General features: G+C 40.3%; 1 protein-coding gene across 1 annotated transcript in view; it reads left to right on the forward strand.

The window, feature by feature from the left end:
* The window catches only part of LOC104278105 (kalirin-like), a gene marked incomplete at its 3' end in the record, with an annotated part of 91,384 nt that overhangs the window by 16,987 nt on the left and 48,943 nt on the right, over positions 1-25,454 (forward strand). Inside the window, 1 exon segment of the mRNA XM_009874982.1 lies at positions 25,351-25,453. Within this exon segment, the coding sequence (XP_009873284.1) occupies positions 25,351-25,453 (103 nt within the window).

Genomic DNA, 25,454 nt, shown 5'->3' on the forward strand with positions numbered 1-25,454 from the left:
CCCCCTCCAGCTGCTGCAGTAATCAAAATGCTCCCTTACATCTTATCATTTTGTGCATGGTCACAAGTACAAAGATACGACGTTTCTTGGGGTTGCGAGCAATTGCACAGCAAAAATTACCTTCTAACATGTCAGCCTTTTCTACTTATTGCCCTTCCCTCGTGCAGGTGGCAGTAACAGCCAGATGCATTGCTTCTGTTCCCCACTCTCACACAACTAGATCAATTAGCTCCATCTTTGATGCTGCTTTTGGTTGCCTCACTCTGATTCAGTCCAGCAGGGATTTTTCTCTGCTAGTGCAGAAGCTGGAGGACAGAGGTAGATGCTGAAGGAGCTAATACAAGACCCAGCTGCTTGTCTCTCTAAAAACATGAAAAAACATTCCCCCTCCTGCTCCCCACTGCAAAGTCTTGTTCTGCCCTATGTCTGAAGCCTTTGAAGCACACCTCTCTAGTTATACCAGAGAGCATTCCTAACCTTGAATCATGGAAATGTGCCCAGCAGTGAGGGACTGACTACTCGTGAAGCACTTTCACCAGTTTCCCAGAGATCCTCACAGATTGGTTCTGTGCAGACATTGACCAGAGTACTGTCTCCTGTTTGGGATGTTACACCTTGAGAGGTGTGGAGCAGAAAGCAGCAAGAGTGATGAGGGGTCTAGAAGAAGTGGCCTATCAAGGAAAGATTAAAAGGACAGAGGTTGCTCAGGCTACAGAACAAAAGAGAGTGACAAGCGTCTTTGAAAACATGTTGTGATGCTGCCAAGGGAAAGGATGCATGGAGCTAGGACAAGAAACAAAAGTGTCACACCGAAGCCAGAGAAGCTTGGGATGGACATGAGGAAAAGATTTCTAAGGGATTCCCATTAACAGTAGAATAAGACACCTAATTTCTTCTTAAACTGTTCCATAACTGTATAAGCAGAGCTATATGCCTGTATGTTACGGAGAGGGGATGATGAATCGGTAGATGTCTTCCTTAGGTCCCTTCTAGTTCTGTTTTGTCTGCTGCCACAGGTGTTAATTAACTGCTGTAGGAGGGAAATGTGACCACAAACTTTGTGGGTTTGGCACGTGGGATTGTATAACCTGTGCAGTGTGAGAAAACACTGAAATTCATTTTCTCTAAACATTGTATTCACTTTAACAAGGGCAACCAGCAGAGCCTTCAAACTTATTTATTTTTTGGAAACAAATATATGGAAGTAACAGTTTGAATTCATACCCCTGGCTCCCAGTTCCTATTTATTCCAAGAGGAGTTTTGTAATGAATTACTACATCAGCCATCCACCAAAATAAACTGTTTCATTAGCAGAGATTCTGAACAGGATGTCAGGAGAAGCCGTTCTGATTTTCAGAGTGCTGAAAGGGAGAGAGTGTTCTGTGCTAGCTGAAAAGCTAGAAATTCTTCTTTAGGGAAAAAAGAAACTGCAATTTATCATATTGACACCTGTATAATAGTTCTTTCTTTATTCCCGGTGCAATGGCTTCTGAGTGAGACAGATTGCTATCCACATTGATACTATCTGTCACTTAACCTTTGTTTCGTATCTTGATGGAGGGGGCAGAGGTGGTGCATTGCTGGGAGCTTGGAGCAGGTATGAGGTTGGTGATGAAATATGATGATAGATTACGGTAAGTGAAACCAGGGTCTTACTGGCAGTTCTCAAAGTTTCTGATTCAGCTTTCCACAACCAGAATAATAATGTGGGTTTTCTGAAAGCAGCAATGTGTTTGAGTTAAAGCAGAATAGGGGGTGCTTTCATGCAACTGCGAGTTACGGTCAGGCAGGTGCCGGCAGTCGGTGGCTTTTCCTGCGTGGCTGAGGATTACTGCGTTGGGTTAAGACTTCATGTGTAGGAACAATGTTTATACCCAAAAATAGTCACCTTGAGTACCTGGAGTGGCTTTGGTGTCCTGGAAGATTCAAAAGCCTGATCCTTCAGTCTTGGGTGCTAGGAGGGTATCTGGCACTGGACAAATGCTGTCCTGGTGTGGTGCTGTACACTGGTTCTTTCAAGCATATCACGACCTTCTTTCCTCCAAACGGTTCCACTATAATTAGTTACTAAGAAACGAAGACGCTATTCATTAGAAGATAATTGCCATGTATGCCAGGTTTCTATCGCTCTACCATTTTCTGCTTTTTTCATATTTGCACTAATGCTTTCTGGGTAGGCGGAGCTGTATTTCTTGTGAATCAGGATAGCTCCTATTTACATGCAAATCTAAAGGGGATGCAATGTTTAAAAATTTAGAGGGCGTGGCTGAATCTAGGATAACATGGTGTTTATGAGCAGAGGAACTGAGGGGGAATTTTCTGGCGTCGCTGAGGATTTTATTTTTTAACACCAGTATAGTGCCCTCTGTTCCAGTAGTTTTGATTTATATGTGTGTAAATGAAACTAACACCAAGCCAATCTTCTCTGAGAGCCCTTTGGAATTAAGAATGAAGTTATGCGTAGGCTAGAGGAGGATAAAAAGGAGACAGAATATTATTAGGCTGAGTTATCTCCTCGCATGGTGAAGCAATACGGTGAAGGAAATATTCTCTGTCAGCTATAGTGAATCTTCCGGCTGAACACATCAGTCTGTTCTGGAGCCAAGATAAGCAGTCTTCTGTGCTCGCTGCAGAGTGGGAAACTTGAGATGCCTCGAAGGCCTGTATTTTTAAAGACATCTATTTTTTATTTGTCCTCTGTCTAAAAACCTACTCAAATATTTCCCTGTTCTGGGGAATATCCAGGTCTCATAACAGCAGCAAAGTGTTTTCAAGGGACAGCCTGTGTGTTTGAACAGCTCCTCAGAGCTGCCCGAGTTCGATGAAAGGTGCAAGGATCAGTGAAACAACTTAAGTGCCTCTGCTAATTAGTTCAGTGATTGGGGCTTTATAGAAGTAGAAGAACAGGACAGGGGATCGCAAAATGTAGCAGCACTCACCAACTCTTGGATTTATTTTAAGCTCTTCTCTGATGGCCTGTGGTACTGTGTATGTTAGTTCCTCTGGCCAGGAGTAGTGTGAAACTCATTTTGTTGGTTGGTAGGAATTAAACCCTAGAGCTCTGCTTTCTGTTACGTGTTCCTAGCACAAAAGAAGCTTTTGAGGATCGTTTTTCTTCTGGAGGCTATTGTAGATCTACAAAAATAATCATGCATTTTAAAAATAACACCAGGGACTTCGTACTAATTTTAGTAACTAAATATCTTGTGCCATCTGTAAGATAATTATTCAGTACTCTTGTATCAAAATACCACAGTAAAAACTGAAGTGAAGCTAATGAGGTTAATGGAGATTTAGTATTTTCTTCAGCTATAATTTGATTTTCTTATAAAAAATTGTACGTGTATTTAGGAGAAAGAACCTTATTAGGAGTATATAACTGGCATGAATGTTCATGAATTTAAGAGCCTTTTGCCACTCAATAGCCAGTTCAGGTCCAGCCTCCACCGTACACACTATTGGTACGTGAGGGTCTTGTCACAATCTGTTAGGGATTGGGGAGCTTCTGTGGAAATATTTGATCATCTCACCTTGTCCTGTTAAAGGCTTCTGACCACATGGCTCAGGTTTGTTTCCTGTGTCCCTTTACTGACCACCTCGGAACCAAGTTACATATTCACCTCTTGTTGGAGTTTAGCTCTTTGAAAGAATATCTCTTGATTTCCTTCTAGCTGTGGTAACAACCTGTTGAGACAATTTATTCCTAGACTTTATTGTGGCTGTAATTGATGTCAAAATTCTGCAATAAGTGTCTACAGCTGCCAGCCTGGCAAACTCCCTGTTTACCAGAAGCTGCTAGAAAATGTGGAATTCCTAGAAGTGCAGAGAGTGACAAGAGCCGTCAGAGCCTGGGGAGTGGGAGTTATGAGAAAAGATTGAAGGTGTTGGGAATGCTTAGGTTAAAGAGAGGGAAAATAAAAGATACATGATTACAATCCAGTATACAAGACTGAGTTAAAGGAAACAATTTAGTCTCATTGTACATGGAAAACAGGACAAAAAGAAATAGATTACAATTATTGATTGAAGAATGAAGCAGGTTTCTGTGATATTTCTGTGATATCTCTGTGTTGGAGACCCTGTTAGGAGGCGTATCAGGACTGACAGGTATTGTTGCTCCTGTCTTGCAGCAGAGGAACTGAAACCACAGCTTCTCCAGCTCTTGTGACACTGCTTTGTACAAATCTGTGGGTTTTTAAAAATAAGTATAAAATTTTAGTTTCCCATGTTTGTTTATTTTTAATATGTAGCATATTTTTGAGAATTAGTTCAAACCTAGGGTAAAGGGAGGCTTTTCTGTATCAGCTTCCAATTTTTTTCCTGCTTTCATTGCCTGTTGCTGTTTTCCTGGATAGTATAAGGACTGATTTTACACACCTCTGGACATAAAGTAAATGTCCTCTATTCCTCTGCCCTCTACGGGAGCTGAGAGTACTCTTAGACTGGTTCCAGCTTGGTTAGCTGCTGAGCCCTGCTCTGCCTTCCAGGTGGATAACAGTGCAAGTGTTTTCAGACTGGTTTTTTTTTGTGAACAAAACAAATAGCACCATACAGAGCTTTGTAGTTAGTGTACTGTGAATTGCACAGCTCATGTGGTTTTTCCCTTCTGAAGACTAATACAGCAGGGTAAGCGAGACTCTGTATATCACGTCTACCAGCAACCATCAATATCTTCTATTTGGTCTAGCAGAAGCTTCTTTCACCTCTCTTGTGAAACAGAGGTAAATGAGAGTAACAATAATATTGAGACAACTCATAGAAATTTGATTGTTTCAAAACACAGGTTTGAGGATTCAAATAAATAAATAATGTAAAGGTTGATGTAATTTCAAGACTGAATTCCTTATTTGAACGAAATTCCTTAAAGGACATGGAAAACACTTTGCAAATCCCTTTGTAAATTATCTACGTTGTATCCAAAAATATTTGCACCATTTTGGGAGACCTGAAAATACGTTACTATTTTTTCACACTAACTTCTTCAATATTTCTATATTCTTTAGTAGTTTGTTCCATTTTAATTTATATAAATGTTATTCCAATATAAACTACTGATTGCTCCATGCAGCAAAACTAGGATTTCAACTTGCCATTTTGTTTTTAAGCATTGTTTTCAACACTCAACATCTGCTTAATTTTAGACTATAAATCTGCAACTGAAAACAGTTAATATGAAGGAATTCCCCATTTATTGTGTCTGAATTATTTCCAAGGCAATTGTTCTTTTTTACAGTGTAGGGGAGGGAGTCCGGTTTTCTCTTACTGCCAACCATGCAGGCTCATGCTGAGATTTCAAAGTTATATTAAGTTCTTTCTTGTTCATCTGACATCTCCAATATAAAGATACTCCAGCGTGTTACTCATCTGAAGATCTAGGACTGTGAAGGTAGCCCTATAGGCCAAGTTTAACACACAAAGAAAGTGCACAGGTCTGGTAGAGCCTTCTCCCAGCTCTGTGCTTCTTTCCCAGGCCAGCGCAAGCTCAGTCGTGCCTTCTTCAGCAGAGTCAGAGGGTAGGGCTCAACGAGGGGACACATCTGATGAAATAAAAGGTCACTGCTTTATTTTGTGCTCTTCCCAGGCAGCAAAGCGAGTGTCTCTAACCAAGTCCAATGCTTTTTGATTTTATGGTCTGGCTTTTTTTGCCCCAGCTTTACCCTCCCAGCCTCCTGTGTGCAGGCAGTGCATTCAGGCTGCAAGTTCAGAGTAGCCAGTACAGTGCTGAGGAGTCCTCCTCCAAAGCCCCATATTCCCAGGTCCGCTGCACAGAAAATCGCTAACAGGCTGCTGCTACCAAGCCTTAGCTCCACAGCATCAACAGCACCTGGCTTCTCTTTCTCACTGAGAGAGGAGGGACTGGAGGGCTCCTGAAACCCCCTGAGCAGAGGCAGAGAGTCTTGTGGCAGCGCTTCCCACCAAAGGCATTGCTAGGCCTGGAAATAGCAACCTCCTGTAAGGATGGTGACCCCATGCAGAGGCATCAGCTGAGCCTCCTCAAGGCATGCGGGGGTGGGTGATGGCCTAGGGGTCTGAGCTTTGCCAAGACACTGAGAAAACCCCTGCTGTCTTCTCAGGGAGCCTCAGATGCTGCTCAGCTCCCTGGCATGGGCTGGAGGCTATACTGATCTCTGTCTGTCTCACACAGGGTAGGTGCCCACCCTGTGCAGCCACTCCCCATGTCACTGCGCTGCTGTTAGTGATGTTGTAGGTAGTGTCTGCATTTCCAGTGGGGGGCTCAGGCTGGGTAGGATTTTGTGTGGATTTCTCAAATCTGGAACAAACAGCAAAACAAACCCCCTTACCACAAACCCTGCTGCTGCTAGAAGGGAGCAACGAGGCTGAGGAAGGGACTGGAGGGAAAGTCCTGTGAAGAGAGGCTGAGGGAGCTGGGGGTGTTCAGCCTGGAGAAGAGGAGACTCAGGGGGACCTTATCACTCTCTACAACTGCCTGAAGGGAGGCTGTAGCCAGTTGGGGTCAGGCTCTTCTCCTGGGCAACCAGTGACAGGCCAAGAGGACACGGCCTGAAACTGCCTCAGGGGAGGTTCAGGTTGGATCTCAGGCAGCCCTTCCTCACGGAGAGGGTGCTCAGGCACTGGGATGCACTGCCCAGGGAAGTGGTGGAGTCACCGTCCCTGTAGGTGTTTAGGGAGAGGCTGGATGTGGCACTTAGTGCTGTGATCTGGCCCATGTGGTGATGTTGGGTCATAGGCTGGACTTGGTGATCTTGGAGGTCTTTTCCAGCCTCAACAATTCTGTGATTCTGAACCACCAGGACCGAATGACACTCGGCAGCATTGGTGGGGTTTGGGGCCCAATCCCATCCCCTGAGTTGTCTCGTGTAGAGGTGCACTGCCACACTTGGTCCAAGCCCTCGATCTGGGGATTAGATCAGCACTATTGCTCCTTGCTTCTGCATGTTAATTGTATTAGCATTTGCTGCATGGAAGAAGGACATGAGGTGATGAAGAAAAGGCAGAAACTTGTAAACTAGGCTATATCTTGCAGCCATTCACTAGTGAGAGAGCTGATGGGCACCACAGCCTACTAGAAAGTTTATGCAGAACATCATTTTCTACATGTTCTTTCTCAGTGGGTCTCTGACAAGTGGTTTGAGTCTCTGCAGCATGCTTTGCAATACCCTCTCTGGCCTTTTCCCTGCTAGTGCTGACTTAAAACTGTCCAAGTGGGCTCTTCAACCATCAGACTGGTGGCTCTGCAATACTCCGAGAGGTCCAGGCAGCAGCGACTTAGAGACTTCCGCAGAGAAGGCAGGTTTGCACTAATGTACACAGTAATTCAGAAGAGCTAAAATTAGCAAACAGAGACCTTCTGTGGAAGCGGCACGCTGGCAGCAGAGACGGCACCAGCCTCGTGTGGTTCCCTCCTGAAGCTGTCAGCAGCCGTCAGCAACCGTCAGCAGAATATGCAGCAACTTTTCGTTTCAGTGATCTTTCCTACAATTTTTGCAGAGACTGTAAAATGGTTTTTGTCTCATTCCAGCACGGGTGTTTGTGTTCCTCATCAGTAACTCCAGTACGTGCTACATCCTTTTCACTCTTAGAAATTATTATAATACGAGGATGTCCTGCGCCACCCTCTTCATGGATGCCATTAGAAACAGGAAAACAACTGCTGTGCTTTGCAATCTGCTTTGTGATGGGAATATTGTCAAAGGTATCTTAAAGTCAATGGAAAGCTCTTCTAAACCCCCACAGAGAATGGATGAAGCCCTTACTGTGTGCCAATATGGAGCAAATAGTGGAAGACACGTAAGTGGGGTCATCTCCGTCTAGACTGCCTGGTCCTTATCCTCATGAGATGAACAGGGGTGTTGTGGATGCGGCTCCAAAGTCTGGATTCCCTGGTAGGGTAGGGGAAGAGCACAGCCTCGGCAAGACAGAAGATAAATTTTCAGGAATATATTTTTAGTCTTGTCTCCAAATGATCAAAAGTTATGCAAGCGTGCTATCTGTCACTGCTTAAACCAAATCTGTCAGAGAAGACGCTCAAGTATATTAAATTCCTACAGATTTCATGAGAATAGACAGATGCATCAAGGAAAGAGACCTAATTCATGTCCACAGAGAGGGGAAAGGTGGTCTTAACTGACCCCTCCTTACAGACTGGAGGTAGAGGAGGTTATCTGTGGAGTGTATTGGAAGCAAATTTGTTATTAAACGTTAGAGAATCAGTGTGGAAACCACTACCAAGGGGTCAGCAGTTTCATTGCTCATAAAAGTGCGTGCTAGTTTATGGTATTAAAAAAATTGAATCATACTGAAGTAGAACAATGACCAATTCATGGCAACATATGGTATTGAGCAGACTGATGTTCTTATAGCATGGAAAGTATGGGTTGGGACTGGCAAAACTTGTCTCAGAGGTTGGGATGCTCAGTTCCCTGCTGTTTGCAAAGGGAATTGGTATCCAAGTTTGGTAGGCAGTTGTAAAACTCATCAATGATTTCTTCTCATTTTCCACAAGGTGCTGCTAACCAAGTCAGTCTGTGGTATTTTATGTTTTCCTTGTGGATCCTGGCACTGCTGCAGAGTTCCCTGTGGATCCTGTAACGCTGTGTGCAGCAAAACATAATTGCAACTGTGTAGTGTGAGGCTGTTGGGTTACTTAGATTAAGGGGAAAATAAAGAGAGGAAAAAACCTTAACACAAATGAAAATCATAAACAAAAAAAATAATTCTAGAGTCTCTTCTTCCCCCAAGAAAAGGTGGAAAAACGTAACTCAAACATGCTTTTGGATCGGCAAATATTGTCTGGTCTGCAACGTGTGCCACAGTGTACTATTCGACTATTAACAAGGAAGCATTGGTTTCCCTGCCTGTGTACACAGGACTTTATTTTATGTCTAAGTTTAAAGAGAAACCTTAATGTCTATAGAATTTTCCAGTGATGTAATGTTTTAGAAAATTCCTTTGTGGTGCTTCACCAAATGGTTAAAGCGCCAAAACGGCTTTCCTTTGTCCTGCAACTGCATTCAGGGAAATATCCTGCACCCCTTCTGCGTACCCTTGGTACAGCACGAGCAAGAGAAAGGAAGAACCTGCTGCAGATTCAATGCAATATTTATAGGGTGCATCTTTGCCAAATGGTGCTCTTGGTTAAAGTAATTGAATAGAATAGAGCATTTGATTTGTAGAATGTTATTTACTCTCTGTAAGCAGGAGCTTACCTTCAGCCAAATTCAAGCTGGTTTTATATGCCTTTTCTGTGCACTACTCAAGAGTATATGTGCTGTTCATATGACAGTGCTTTCCTCTATCACCCTGCTTTCCATGGGAATACAAGAAGTACCGACAATCTCTAGTAGTACCGACAATCTCTAGTATTTATGCAGTGATATTAGCACTTGGTCTTTTACTGGGAGGATGAGTTAAGTTTGGTTGTTAATTTATTTATTTGAGCATCTGGAAAGCCAGATGCTTCTGCTGTTGATGTTGTCATTGAGGACCAAATAAATACTACATTTTGAAATTTAGTTTGAAAGAATTACTCATTAAAAATCTTTTCTTGGTAAAATTCACTCCTTCTTCCTCCCCTAGTCCTAAAACAGGGTTCAGCATCCAAACAGTTGTTAAAGGTGTCCCTTTAAGGAACATAAATAAGAAGAATACCAAGACATTGTTAGTATAGAGATGGATGGAATGCTTAGAGGGAACTTTATGGCATTTTAGAATACATATTTTACCCATACGTGGAGCTGTGAGGCTTTGGAATTCCAGGAAGAGATTTCAGTTTTTCTCTGCAGGTTAATATTCTGCAAAGCCTGGCTTTGGTGATCCTGAGGGATAATCAGCAAAATGCTTTGTTTCAGGTAAAGAAGGAATACTATGTTCTGAAGTGCTGTTGCATGGTATTAAGCAAGTCCATGGGCAAACATCTTCAGAGAGAAGAGCAAAGAAGTGGTTAGCTTTTATTCCTCTAGGAATAAAAGTTTTTCTCCTAGAGAACTCCAAATGGGCTTCCTCTACATGTTCCATGTGCACTTACACTCTGTATGTCACCTGAAAAAGGCACACCATCAGTAATAGTGGATGGAAAATTTTGTATTCTGTATTTTGAGTATTCTTTATATTATTTTACTATATGCTATACCTCTAAAATAGCTAGTGAAATAATAGCTACAAGAAAAGTAGGTTTATGGTACCAATTACTATTCTTTCTCGGCAAAGTATCAACAACATCCCTGGCTAAAATGATTTAATAGGTCTTTTCTATCTCAATCTTCTGGGATTCAGCATTCTCTGCTAATGCAGCAATGCAAATTTTTCCTTCCATTGCTTTTCTACTGTGAGGCAGTCCTAATTGGAGACTAAAATTGCATTTCCTTTTCAGTAGCCTTAGCACCTCTGCTTAGACCACCAACTAAGGACTATGTTTATTACCAGCTTTGCTTGTGTCTTTTGTGATCTCTGTAGATGGTAATCAGATGGAAGTCTCAGGTTTAATTTAGGCCACTCATTTAGGTCACATCTGCAGCAAGGTAAGTTTCATGCTGGAACAGCAGGGAAGACACTGAATCGGAGCTTCCTGAATTTTAGTTTCAGACTTAATGTGGAGTTCTCTGCTTCCTTGTTTTAACTGCATAACCAAAATTTACCTTTGTGAGACATCTCACAAAGATCTGAGAAACCAAACTAATCTATATTTTTACATCTTGAAGGCAGAAAACCCCAAGTGGTTTTATTGTAGTTATGCTGCACGAGGCAGCAGGTCCCTTTAACAGTATGCATTGATTACACCTCTCATTTCTGGGAAGCTGGGCCTTTAAAGTTGCATTTCCTAATACTGGCTTGGGAGCACTGCGTAAGAAATTGGCCATGTACTGTGTTACCTCCTGACCTTAGAAAATGCACTTGATAAAAGCGTCGCATTACGAATGTACAATTTTGCCATGTGGCAAGTCTAGGGAGTAGAGGAAGAACTTACAGTAGAACTGTAAATCCAATCCACAATCTAAATAAAAATAAACTAACAGGTGATCTTATGCATAGGAAGAATGGCTGGAAATGCGGTCGTGTTGATAAACTGTTAATTTAAGAATCAATCAAAAAGGCAATATGTTCTTATCTTTAAGACCTCTTTTTCTTCCATTCTCAAGACAGAACTGCACTCTTAGAACGCTGATTAATCACATCCAATTTTGTGCTTATGTCCCTTATTTCTCCATTCTTATATTTCCGCAACATTTGTAATTTTCTTCAGAAACTGCATCTGGAGAAGCAAACATCTCTGGGTTCACAGATTAGCTTAGATTTTGCTTCCCACTGGAGATTTGTGGGTAGGAGCTACATTTCCATTCCAAAATCTAATTAAAAAGCAGGTACACAGGAAAGTAGTGGACAATCTTACCCAAAGGAAGAATGTCTGGAAGCTCTGCTTTGTTAATGAACTGTTAGACTAGGAATCAAATACACAAGCAATGCGTGCCAGTTTCTTAGGGTTTCTTTCTTCTCTGTTTACAAGGCAGAACTCAACTGTTATATCATTCCACACTTACCAGGCTTACTGGAAATCTCCATTTGTCCTTAGTTTCCAGAACAACCAACCCAATGATTTTGCAGTGTCAGATGCTATGTGGTAGGTGACGGGAAAATAGGATCAGCTAAAAAAGGTTTCCTGGGATTTTCATTTAGGAATGAATTCTGTAGGACACTTCATCTCTGTAGTTTTATGGACTGTTAAATTGCATCTGTGGTATAGTACCATCGGCAGCACTTTTCTGCTGACTTGTTGGTCATTACTAATTATATGAAAACAGGATACATTTTTGTAAGGTAAAATCAACTCGGTACCATTGAGGAAGGCCTCCTGAGGATCCATATGTTTTAACTTTGACACTAGGTTTAAAAATATTTTCCTTAGTGAATAAGATGCTAGATGTCCTCATGTTAAAATAAATATTGTGTTTTGTACATTCCCCGTGCCACAAGGAAAAAGAAAGCAGGCATGTTTGAGTAAGGAACAAGAAATGGAGCAATATAAATCACGTAAATGTATTGGATACAGTACCAGTGCAAAGTTGTATTGGTCTCCATTTCTGGGCTTTTAGAATAGGTGGCAAGTCACTATTTCCAGAAGCTGGAGTCCATCTTGCCAATATTGTCCTCACTTTTCCCACTTAGAGATAATTGATTTATAATTGCTTTTACAAATGAAAACATATTTTTGCCTCTTTTTGTGGGAGTACACAAAAACCCCAAAATAACTGTATTCATACCGCCTCAAAAAGATGCCGAAAGTCAGATGTGTAATTAGAAATTCTGTTAAAAGACTAATTCCTGCACCTGTGAACATTTTCTTGGCGCATAGCTGTTTAAGTCCTTGCTTTTCTTCTCATATTTCTCATTTTCTTGGCCAAGAATTAAGTTCCTATTCAAAGGAAACTGTCAAAGATCTTCTGGGGTATATTTTGTTCTTTGTCTGAGTCCAATACAAAAAGGCAGTTCCCTGTGCTTTTGTTTAGTTAAATACTCTAAGGCAACATATTAGACCCTGTTTTATTTAACACCTGATTACTCGTGGCAAAGCTCTTCAAGATCCTTCAGGATGAAAGATGATACGCTTCATGTCTTGCATCACATAGATTCAAATATTGGTCAAGTTCTAACACAGCTAATGAAAAACTACTTCAGTTAGATGGGGCAAAGGGAAGAGCAAAGAAGTGGTTATCACCAGACAATGTAACAGAATGGGGGTTTGGTAGATTTTAAAGTGCTTAGAAACAGTATAACAGGTAATTTTATTAGTGGATCTGGGTCGATTTATCAAAACATTAGTTCTTCCTACTTTTGATAGGTTCTTCCTGTAAAAATCAGAGGATTCATCTATTGGTTCTTGCAGCTGACTTCAACAAAATCTGAATGTACTGTAAATCTATATCTGCTCTGCAAACAAAATCAAGCAAGAAATAAATCTCAAAATAACAGGCTGGAGAGAATCTGTCTGAGCAGCCGTTAACCAGGCCTAGGACTTTTCCACAACTCCTACATCTTATGACACAGTAAAGATGTTTATTCACTGTGTAAATTGCCAGGGGCATAAGAAAAGAGTCATCAAGGTAGAAACATGCATTCACCATATCTGCTTCTAGTCACAGCTGGAAGGAGGATATCAATACTTTTTTAAGCTAACACGTTAATTTAATAAAGTAAACTTGGAAATTGATGCAAGAGTTCAAATGAAGCAGTAAAAGACCTGCCTGGCCTGCAGGCTTCTACTTCTCGTGTCCTTTCCCTAATTCTTGTTTGCGTACTGGGATCCTCCTCCAGAAAAGCAGTCAAGTGCATACATAAATGCATCCGTATCCAGCAAATTTAGACGTGCTTCATGCTCCATCTGAATTGCTTAATCAAGCTCCCTATATTGTGAGGCACAGCCACACAAGCAGGAACCAGATGGAAGATATTTTTATCAGATAGACCATAGCATTGAAGAAGCATGGTCATTGAGCATTGCTGTCCTTTACAAACCCGGTATCAGGATATGAGTGCATCAACGCAGCATCCCTACAATGTGGTAATTCAAGCAGCAGCCACTTTCCTAAACTCAAGCTCAACCTTACCTCTTTATTTTCAGATATCAACAGCCTGTGTAAGCTTGCCTGATGGACATAAGCACATATCGTTAGTGACTTTAGGAGAGCTTGTATCAAACAAGGTTGAAACAATTATTCAGGTTTGGAATTAGTAATTACAGAAAATGCAGGAATAGTCATTCTTTTGAAAGTCATTGGTTTTGTGGGTGGTTTTAGCAGTGAAGTACTATTAATTGATATGTCATCACTCTCATAAGAGACCAGTGCAGTATTCTTATTATTTTCAAGTTGTAGGAAAAAGTCGGAGTTTATTTGAGCTATGTTTTCTATGCTGTTTGTAAAGCATGTCATAGCAACAGAGATTTTAATCTGTTTTCCTGAGTTTTATATCATAAACCACTTAAAATGATATATTAGTGTAGTGCTCCCATGGGTTCTACATGAAATCCAAAATAATTGTGGTTTTGTAATTATTTCCACTATAGGCTTCTAGTACCAGTTTTCTGTTTGTGCTGTGACCAGTGCTTTTACTCTACTCATTTAAAAAGGAGCAAAATCCTTTATTACAATTGAATGTGTATATGTTTGGCCAGGTACTTGCCTGGTTCTGATTGAAGGCCTAAATTGTACAGCGGAGTCGTCCAACTGGGCAAGAGCTTATGTGAATGATTCAGGGCATTGACAAACATTCTGTCTTCAAGATTGGTAGCAAAATTAACAGCAGTGAAATAGTTAAGAATCCTGGTATATAGGCAGTCAGGATTGGCTTTTTAGTTAGCACCCTGATAAGACAGAGACTGCAAGTTCCCTGTTCTCCTGGTCCCATTGTCTGTTTCCACTGGCTGCAGACTCAGCAAGACAAATGTGCATTAGTGTATATTGTCAAGGCTATCTTTGCAAGCAGATGGGCTGGAAATCTAATTAAAAAATCCAAAAGCTTTGATTCTGGCAAAAAATAGCAAAATCAGTGGGACGACCCTAAATCCTCTGAACTAAATGGATGTTCTATGTCAATGCCATTCTATTGTCTCACTTTATAAATAAAATATGAAGGACTCTACTTTCACATAGATCCATAAATGTGGTCATTTATGAGTTTAATAAAGTATGTGTATTCAATACAATTAGATAAGCATATGTAAAGAGCAATAAATGCTCCTTATATAAAATCAACACACATGTAACAGAGAATATAGTCCAGCATGGATAAATAAGCACATGCTTAGATTATTAAGTGTTCTTTCTGAAGCTTTTGTGAATTAACCATGAAGTGGCCATGACTATTTGCAATTTGTAATTCTCCTGCAATTATATGTCTTACCTGGGTCTGAAAATGTGGTAAATATAATGCATTCATTTGAAGAGTATGTGTCCTGGTTTGAACTAAAACAGAACAGGGCAATGCATTAACCTCAGTAAAGAAAAGTACAGTAACACCCATTTTGCAGATGACAAAAACTGCAGGTAGAGTTGAACTGTAACACTGCAACACAAGAAGGAGGTAAAAAATCCAACTAGGATGGCCTGACTCTCAATCTTCCTGGGCTGCAGTGCTTCAGCCAGATGTAAAAAATTAATAAATTTTGAAGCTATAATTGAAAGGAAAATACTTAACGCTTATCTGTGCTATCCCGGTGTCTAGGAGTTATACTTAGCAGGCTTTTCTTATACTGGATGATGTGTCCAACGTGAGGCTGGAGGCTTGCAGAAATACTTTCTGTTGTTTCATACCAGTTGTTGTCCAGGGGAGTGACTATGGTGGTTCAACTTGCTACAGGAACCCGCTGCATTTGACCCATTTCTATGCAAGATGTTATATTGCATTAGTTTAACTCACAGGTAGGAAACCCATTAGTCTGGTGGAGTAGATGTGGCCTGTGTCACATCTTTGATGTGCCTCTTGCACATCAAATGAGCCACTCAATATTAGGCCAAATATCCTTAAGTGCAGCACTCCATGAATCTACTCTGTGATTTTTATTATGATGAGCTGAATGATATTTACAGTAAATTGTAATTTTCAATAAATTCTAACTGTTTTCTGACTAAGAGATTCCTATTGTTCCTATTCTGGCATATGTTAATTTGGCAATGCAGTTTTCAGGTCTGGCAGCAAGAAAAGCACCACTCGAGGTGTGCATTAGTTTCTGAGATGAATAGGGTGATGCATGTTCACGTGTGGCACGTGTAGATGGCCTTGTCTGTGAAGTTCTATTGTGCTCTTGATAGAGAAGCAATATAGCTAATAGGGGAAAGGGAGCAGGCGGTTGAAACCAGGCAATTACTTTTCAGAGTCTTTATCTGAACCTGCTTTAGTTGATGAAAAAGCTGCTCTGAGTTTTTCCAATTAGTGGTGACTGACGGAGAGAGGAACTGATGGAGAACTGAAATTATCAGTGGTCATGATGGAAATTCAGGATCATAAGGGAAACAACCTTAAACCTGTCTTGGCATGGCACTAGTATGTGAGTTCCCATCAGGGTGGGAAAGTGCCTTAGCATGATGGACTGTAAAACTGAGGGAACCACACAAAGACATCTAAGCAGCTCAGTTTCCTACAAAGGTGAGAATATCTGAGGCTGGAGAAATACCTCAAGTGCTCTTAGGAAGACAGACAGGGTGTTAGCTTAGAGACTCAGTTGAGGTCTGCACAGTTATTGACAAGTTTTTGTTCCATTATCTGACTGTTGGATTCACCTTTGCTTATCAGAAGCATTTTGGATCCAGCTTTCTCACTCTGAGGGTCAACCAGTAATTTTTGGGTATTCTATTCTGTTTGAAATACTGAGTCATTGACTTGTTTCTTCTCAGTCAGCTTCAGTGATTTTAATCTATCACACATTTATGTCTCCATACATATAATAAGGGATACCTCACTTCAAGTAGCTTTATTGGCACAGCTTAGTCCCCCTTGCTAGACAGAATGAAAGAGGCTGCCCTTGCTAGGAGATGGATTCAGAAGAAAAACAGATGTGAGCTAAATGCTTTGAAGCTAGACTGTGAATAGCACATCACTATCCGCTGTCTCTTGAGGACTCAGTAAAAAAGGACTTTTTTGCCTCTCAGTGACATCTTGGTAGTTATTTGAAAGATTGACTGAAATCTGTTGTGTAAAAGAACACATAAAAATTGATTTTACAAGTGTATCTTACAACATAGGTTGATTCTGTAGCTTCAGAGCAAGCCTTCTAGATGTAATACCACAGGCAATCTTTGCCCAGCGTGGCATGGCAGGAAATATCTATATGATAAGTGAACTATTTTGGTTAAATCATTGTGCCTACAAAGACCTGCTTTGTTTTTGTACGGGTGGAGCTCGGGGGGGAAAAAAAAAGTACCCCTGATTTATTAGTCATGGTCAGTCCTCATTGTCCATCCTGGGGAAAATGGGGGCATCAGTTTCTAAATTCTACGTTTCTAAAGAGAACTCATATTCCCATGTAGTGTCTTAGCAAACCAATTCATGGCAGGGACTGCACAATGTTTCTGGGATGAGGCACTCATTTTTTTTTCTCCTAACAAATGCACTTGAATGCAGTGTGTGCCCTGAAATAAAATGAGTGTGTGGATTCTGGCCAAAACCTTGTAAGCCTCAAAGAATGGTTATATCACTTCTGCGTAGGAGATAAAAAGTGCAATGCAGATTTCGTGCTGAACTTGGCACTGCAAATGGGCAGAAGCTAAGTTACTTATTTGTGGAAGAATCTGCTGTTTTGAAGTACAGAGATTTTTAAATGGAGAGAAAACTAAAGGCTTTAGAAATTTCTCACCAAAAAATACGTCTAAAATATTATGTTGCTAAAATATTTTGTTTTAATAAAATTCAGAGTTTTTTGGGTTTTTTTTGTAGTCTAAACAACAACAAAAAAGGAACAAAATAAAAAAAGACATTTTGTCTGAAAAGGCCTAAACATTTTGCTGTTATAAAAGCCTTCTTTCAGTTTTTAATTCAGTACACACTTTCATGAGAATCTGCACTCATCGTGAAACATCTTATTATGAATTAATGTGTAATTTCTCATCTTCTCTCAGTTCCTTTTTTAATTACAGCTGTTGTGTACATGAGATGTACATTGTTCTCCCATACTGCTGGGAGCAGCATATAAAACTGATGAGTGCTTGCTGCAAGAAATGTCAATACTACTTAGAACAAGTGATTTTAGCATCTTTGAAGAGTGTTTTTTCATACCCTCACCCAAGAGCCCAACTGAGCCCTGGAGCAAGTGTGCTAGTCCTGGAGTGGTTATACCTGCTCACATCAGGGCTCAGTCTGGCATGGTGTCTGCCTTGGAATGTACACTGCATTTCACCAGGTGCTGCTGTCTACTGTCTGACCCTACATTAATCACTCTTTGCATGAGCCAAACATGTTTGCAGGCTTATTTATGCTATGAAGGGTCTTTCATATGCGTAACTCTGCCTCCCACAACACATTTCAATGAATTGTGTGTATTTGCAATCTGGAGACTTTCCATTCTGGGGTGACTGTGTTTTACTAAGATGACTGGAACTCCTGGAGCTGTTCACTATGCTCCATTCACTTGCTTGTTAAGTCACTGATTCCTTGAACTGATAAATCAAGATCCTGGGTCCAGGAGCCTCAAGCAGTCATTGCCCAGATGAAGTATCCTTTTCCTTATGTGAAAATCTGGCAGTGTTGACTGTAGACTAAACTTTATAGCGACTGTATGTGAAATGCACTTCATGGTCTCCTTGCTTGAACTAAAAAAAAATGCTTAAAGTGCAGGCAAGAAGTTCTATTTCTTTTTTAAATCTTACTAATTTGGCTGTGCTAAGCACAGCCATATATATGTATTTCTCACCTGGAATCCAACAGATGTGAATCTCCAAAATTATTCTCAATAGCCTCGGCTCATCCAAACCTTTTCAAGAATAGTCAGTTTATATTTCAACATAGCTCTAATATTTATTTTTTCCAGCAAATGTCAATAACATCTATTTTCCATTGAGTAAAGCTTTTTTGGTTTGTTTTTTGCCAAATCATCTCAAACACAAGGCTTTAAATGTTCAAGAGATAGTTGAATGGTACTTACTGTTCAAATATTTCTTTGTTGTAGTAACAAATCTTTAAACTTAGCCCTGCTTCAACAAAAAACAAAGCCCTGATTAATTTCATATTTATCTCAGCAGCTGTTTCAAGGAAGACCTGCCAGATATTGATCCAAATGTAGCAGACATGCAGCAACAAAAGAGAAAGAGGGTAAATGGGTTTATATGAAGGCATCATTTACCAGCAGAAAATTAATAGGAATGTGAAAAATTATAATATTTTTCCTCCAGATTTGGCTTTAACAGCCGCAATCATGAGGCTGTTAGATATAGATGACTGACTATATCTGTTGACAAGGTGATCTTCAGACTCAACATGTTAATGTAGAACCAAAGTATGAAAGTCAGTAAGTGATGCTGATTATAAACTTCCCCATCTAGCTTCATTTTCAAGCTTAGTAAACAAGCCACAGCTTGGACACAGCTGTGTTTTATATCTTTGTTATTCTCAAATAGTGTTTATTTGCTCAATTAAATAGGAGGAGGGATGCCTGCAGAGCTCTGGGTCTCAGTTCTGGTGTGGGGTGCGATGCTGTAGATCAGGACGTTTACTTGGGTAGAGGACAACACAAGCCAACCCTGCTGAAAACTGACAGAGATACCAGGTGGGATCTGCACTTCTCAAAACTTGCAGGAGCTCACAGGATCATGGTTACATGGGAAAAAGTTTCCTTGCACCTAGCTGGTGTCTGAGCCCTCCTAGCTTACATCACTTTACAACAATCACTTTGACTTCAGAGCCACTTTTCTTAGAAGAAAAATCAAATACCCAAATAAGTTACTAGCTTGAGAATAGCAGGAGCACCCGTTCTGACATAATTTAGCTTCTGCCTAAATATTTGGGTATTTCTTCTGTCTTTCTGGTCCCTCCTGTTGACATAGGGCCAGAGACAGTGTTTGAATGTGGACATTGTGCAGCCCACACATCTGCATTCTTGTGCCATTCGCAATCACACCTCATGTCCCCTAAGAGCAGTGGCTGGAAACTAGAGACAGGAGGTTTGTCTCTGTCCAGACCTCACTGGCTCCGAGTCTTTTTACAACACGTCACTGAAATTTCTCTAGATTGCTGCTTTATGTCTCACTCCAGCCAGTGTGAAACTGGCTTCGATTTCTTTCTTTCTCTTTTTATAAAAGGAGAGTGAGAATGAGTGATTCCTTTTTCACACTGAAAGAGAAGAAACAAATTTAGGTCATGGCAAGGAAGAATGGATTAATTGAAAATGGGGGCTGGATGACTGTTTCTCCTCTAATTACAAAATAAGCATTGTGAAACCAAGTTGAAAAATGTAAGAAGGGAAATTTAGGATGAAGTCTGTGTGCCAACAGTCTTTTGGGTAGCTGAAATTCTCTGGTGGGAGCTTTCTGTGAATTATTATTCCAGAGTAATGATGCTCTGAGGATGTACATCGCTTCCTCCGCTAGTCTCTGCTAGAGCAACACGTAAGGGAGACATGAGGATTAGCAGTTACAGGTGTCCTAGGACCCTTGAGAAGACAAACTGCCTCGTCACGCCAAACAGCCACAGTCACTGGGGGCTGTGCGTGACAACTCGTACAACTCAGATGTGAAAGTTGAGGAACATACCTGGTGACTGGTCATGAGCAAGGTATGTTTTGCTGAGAAGTATTAAATGAAGTAGAATATTTTAATAAATAATGCTGATTCAGGAGTGCTTGAAGAACAGGTCAACTAGAAACTACTTTATCTGGTCCTCTAAATGTATTGGAAAGTATATTATGAATATAGATGACTGACTATATCTGTTGACAAGGTGATCTTCAGACTCAATGTGTTAACGTAGAACCAAAGTATGAAAGTCAGTAAGTGATGCTGATTATAAACTTCCCCATCTAGCTTCATTTTCAAGCTTAGTAAACAAGCCACGGACAAGAAAAAAAATGCAACTGGTCAAAAATATTAACATGGAAGTTACTGAAGTGATCCTCAGCACATTTTGATATGGAAACTAGGCAGTGGAGTTAGTTTGGTCTCAGTATGAAATCAGGCCTTTGGGATAACAGTCTGTGCTTGGAAGCTTTCACATACTCATTTTTCTCCTTCCTTTTCCACCCTCAGCTTGTGATTCAATTGGCTGACTACAACCCCATTTGTCAAAGGAACAGTGATCTCAAAAAATAATTAGGTTCCTGCAGATTTTGTGCTTACAAATTGATGCTTGTAGAGCTACTTGTTACGCTGAGAGCATCTCCTGACAAGGTTACACTGACCCTTCTTAAAGATCTTATTCTTGCTGTTAACAAATCATATTTTGAATGAGATGCTATACATGTCAAATCTGTGCTTTTAGTGGTCCAACAGGCATGCTAAATGTGCTTCTTTGTCATTAACTCCTGACTGCAAAATGGGAGTGGAAATACTATGTTATTTCAGCTAATCAAGTGCTGAAGCTTCTACATGCCAGAAGCTTTGGCCAAACCGTAAGGTTGAAAACTACCCATAATCAATGATAGGTATTTGAAAGATTAATCAGAAAGCATGAAGTCCTTAAACTCCTTTGGTACCCAGCAAGCTAGCTGTTGCCAAAGAAAATATAATTTAGAAAGTGACTGAATTAAAGAGGAAATTTGAGAAAATAACCTTATGAATGTACCCTAGAAACCAAAATACAGGCATTTATTTGGACAAAATTATCCCATCTCCTTCTGAATTTCAATTTCATGCTTTTTTTTTTTTTTTAAAAAAAAAAGCAGATTGTAAGTATTGTTTTCACAAATATTCTAGGGTATTTTTTATTAAATATAGAAACTGATCTTTGCTTAAAAGCAGTGTAGCAACTGGAGGAGGCTGAGGGGGTGACCTCATAAATGATTATAAATATGTCAAGGGTGAGTGTCAGGAGGATGGAGCCAGGCTCTTTTCAGCAACCTCCAATGACAGGACAAGGGGCAATGGGTACCAGCTGGAACACAGGAGGTTCCACAAAAATATTAGAAAAAACTTTTTCCCTGTGAGGGTGACGGAGCTCTGGCACAGGCTGCTCAGGGAGGCTGTGGAGTCTCCTTCTCTAGAGACATTTAAAAACCGCCTGGACGCGTTCCTGTGTGACCTACTATAGGTGATCCTGCTCTAGCAGGGGGGCTGGACTAGAGGATCTTTTGAGGTCCCTTCCAACATTTTGTGGTTCTTTGATTCTGTGAAATGACATATCAACTGTCAAATATTTTGCACTCAGCATTGCAAATCCAGTCCAGATGAGCATAGCCAAAAGGCTGATGGATTGTCCAAATACCTTGATCTGAGTGTATTCTCCAGTTTCTGGTCAAATATCAATACCGGAAATAATTAAGCTTCACAATCAACATTAATTGCCTTCCTAAAATGATTACTTGTGCATAGTAGATATGTAGATTGATGAAGTGTCTTGGGAGCCAGGGATAAGGCATGCCTTGCTCAGACAGTGTGGAGGAAACTTTATTGCTACTGATGCTTTTTCTGACCAATTGCTAAGATGGGAAAGGTTTGAGTTGTTGCTTTTAAATTTAATAAGCATGCCTAGATTATTCAAAAGGAACCTAGTGTCATTTCCTCAATATATGTTGACATAACTGAAGAAAAACGACTGCTGTCAAAGATGACAAATCTTCTTAGATTCCTCCAACACACCAGAGTTTACGGATGCTTCATTATATCTACACAAGGCCAACTTTTTTAGGACTCTATCAATAGCTATAAATATTTGGAAATTGCAACTTAAATTTTATGGAGTTTTAGGTCTCTTTAGCTAACTTGCCTATGACGTGCCCTCATATTTGTGTAAGCATTTTCTGCTTTCAAATACATGTACAATTCTGTTTCTGCAGACTGTTATTACTATTTTTAATTCTTTGGGTTTGTACCTGTAGTTTCTTGATTCGTTCTAGATAGCTGAAGACTGTAGTATGAGTATAGGTACCTTGAGACCTCCTAAGGCAGGCTCCTGAGACAAACACAGTATGGCAGATGGTCCCTGCCCTGAAGAGCTTACAATCTGAATCATTTTCTTACCTCCCTCTTCTTTCTCTGAGGCATTAGCACCTGCTTAGTATCCAGGTGCCTGCTTGTACAGTATAAGTGCTCTCAAAGGCACCCCTCTCCATGGCATACTCTGCAACTGAAAGCAGAAATAATGAGCAGACAGCTTTCTGGCTTGTAACAGTTTAAACACTGTTAAATAGTTTTTGACAAGCAGGTTTAGAAATCAGGTCCTAATTTTCTGCAAAGAGTCAGAGAAGGATGTGTTGAATTATCACTGTGCTGGGAAGATCAAATTCTGTAGAAGGGACTACAGCCCCACAGGTTTTGTTGCAGGTTAGTACTATTCACCTCATTAGAGAAAAAAATTGCAGGAAGAGCCACTTCTGCAATACTGTGAGGAAAATGTTCTTAAAATAGGGTTAAATTTGCTCGTAATGATAAATAGCATCCATTTGTGCATTACCTACACTACAGTTGAAAAGGGGTATCTATCTTTTCACTTATTTTGTTTCATATGGGAACTTACATGCCTATGTGACCAATCAGGCAGGGAGATCCTCTTTGCAATTAAGAGCATTGTACTGAGTTTTGTATTGTTAGAGGAATGATTGTTACTTGTTGATATGTTTTGAACTTAAGAAATCTGTGATTATTCTCCTTCCTTTACTCTTTCTCCATCCCTGCATCCTATCAGCTTCATACTTGAAAATGTACTAAGCTTGTTGAAAATTTGTTCTAGTTACAAGGAGTGTGGACAGTGCTGGTAGGGAATGACTGCTTATTGCAGTCTTCTGCCATTGCATTGTCTTCATGGACCCCTAGCTCCTGTGTCCACCATAAAAAACTGGGGAATCATTACCCCTACTTATTCCACTGTGAACACACTGTGAGGTTTCCAGAAACCTGAAACTAAGGGTTTAGGGAGTTGTGGGGCACTTTTTCATCCGCACATGCTTAGGTATGGTGTGATGATGGGCATAGGAGCAGTACTGGCTGCTCATTCCACTGCTTCTCTGCACCTTCAGGGTCCAGAGAGGATGTAAACCTTCAGTAAACACAGAATCCAGCCAATAGTTACATGTCTTAGTTCCCTATCTGGAATGACTATCTTACTGCAGGCTGAACTTCCAGTCATGTTGGTGTGTAATCATGGGTGTAAAGATGGTATCACACTGCATATGCTCTAAAGTTGGGGACAGGATCTAAATTGGGGTCTTTTGGGGTCTGAGTCTTTAGTTTGGCTTCATAAATGGAAGATTTCAGCCCCTCGGGACATACCTGTTATGCTTACTGAAACAGGTTTTTCTATAGTTCATGTAACTATTAAATTAAGTTATTTTTTAGATCAGATTTGGTAAGTTGTCAGGCTGGCAGCAGCTGTGGGGAGTTGGAATGATGTTAATATTGGCTATGCCTTCTGTGGTTGTGATGAGGGCATGGATATTTATTTATATTAGAAAAGACAGATTGCACTTGCCTAGTCCTATGTCTGCTGTTGGGGCTCTCCATGTGCCCATATAGCTCCTGGATCTCTGTGTCAAGTGCTTGAAGAAAAATCAATCCTTGGAAAAGTCAGTTCAGCATAACAGGGATCAGTGACTTGGCAGAAGTTACTGAAGACCCTATAAAGCTTTGCAAAAAAAAAATCCCTAAAACACAAAACCCCTTCTATTGATCCCTTTCTGATTTGATTCTTTGTCTCAGGTCTTATTCCAAAGGGTAAGAGGCAGTAGCACCACCAACAAAGCTTCTTTTACAGCCTTTTCTTGGCATTAGTTATGGAAGGATCAGATGTCTGACCTTTCAGCAGTAGGTAAAAGGAGAATAAAAAGATCTGTATTCCTGACAGTGTTTGGGAGTGCCTGCTCTCACTAGTTTTTCTTTGCACTCACTGGTGTATGCAGCTTACTTCAAATGTACCAATAATGTTAAGGCAGAGAACCAAGCTTGTTGGCTTTGACTTGCTCCTTCCTGGCACTAAGTTGAAAATGCTCAAGTTAGTGAACTCTCTTAACGTGGCAAAATCCACTTTGCCATGGGGTGGTCCATCTGTTGTAAACCTTTCTAGATACTGTTAAGGTCACCAAGGACTTTTATTTTTAAGTTATATATGCTAATCCAGTGTGCTTCCTATGAAGGATATCCTTGTTCTTATTCCAGCCCAGAAACCTAGTTGTAAGCTTTATAGACTTGTTTTCAGTGAGATATGTGGGAGCTGTGTCTTATTAGCAGAAAGAGTTCTTTAAGAACCTAGAGATGTATAGTAAAAAATCATCCCGTATGTTTGTGCACTGAGAGTATTTATGTAGAGGCTAGACAGAATCTTATAATTTCTGCATTATAACCATACTTAATAATATTTGTTCTCAATTTATTTCAGATTCATTCCAGTGATATCAGCACTTGCTATTTTAAATTATCATACATATGCCTTTATGTCCACAATATCGATCCTCTTTACGTTGATGGCCAATTTGCAGAAAGGTCAAAGGTGCCATATTCATGTATTAAAGAGAATTTCTTGTTCTATAGCTCAAATGATAAAAAAATATGTTCATGTTCTGCCATGTTTCTCTTCTTTTTCAACTGTTCTTTCTGTTTTCATCTTTACTTTTTTCCACACTTCCTTTCTACCAACAACTTCTCCTTCTGTGGAAAAGGCTGTTAACAAAATAACAAAATTAATTAGCAGGTAGACCATTCTGGTGTTTTTACTGCATCACCAATGATATGCTTTTATTCCTACAGCGAGGATGTTTGTAAACGAGGATTCACTGTTATCATCGATATGCGGGGATCCAAATGGGATTTGATCAAGCCTCTCCTAAAGACCCTTCAAGAAGCCTTTCCTG

The sequence above is a fragment of the Apaloderma vittatum genome, unplaced genomic scaffold, assembly GCF_000703405.1.
Source record: "Apaloderma vittatum isolate BGI_N311 unplaced genomic scaffold, ASM70340v1 scaffold21568, whole genome shotgun sequence".
NCBI classification, from domain to species: Eukaryota; Metazoa; Chordata; class Aves; order Trogoniformes; family Trogonidae; genus Apaloderma; species Apaloderma vittatum.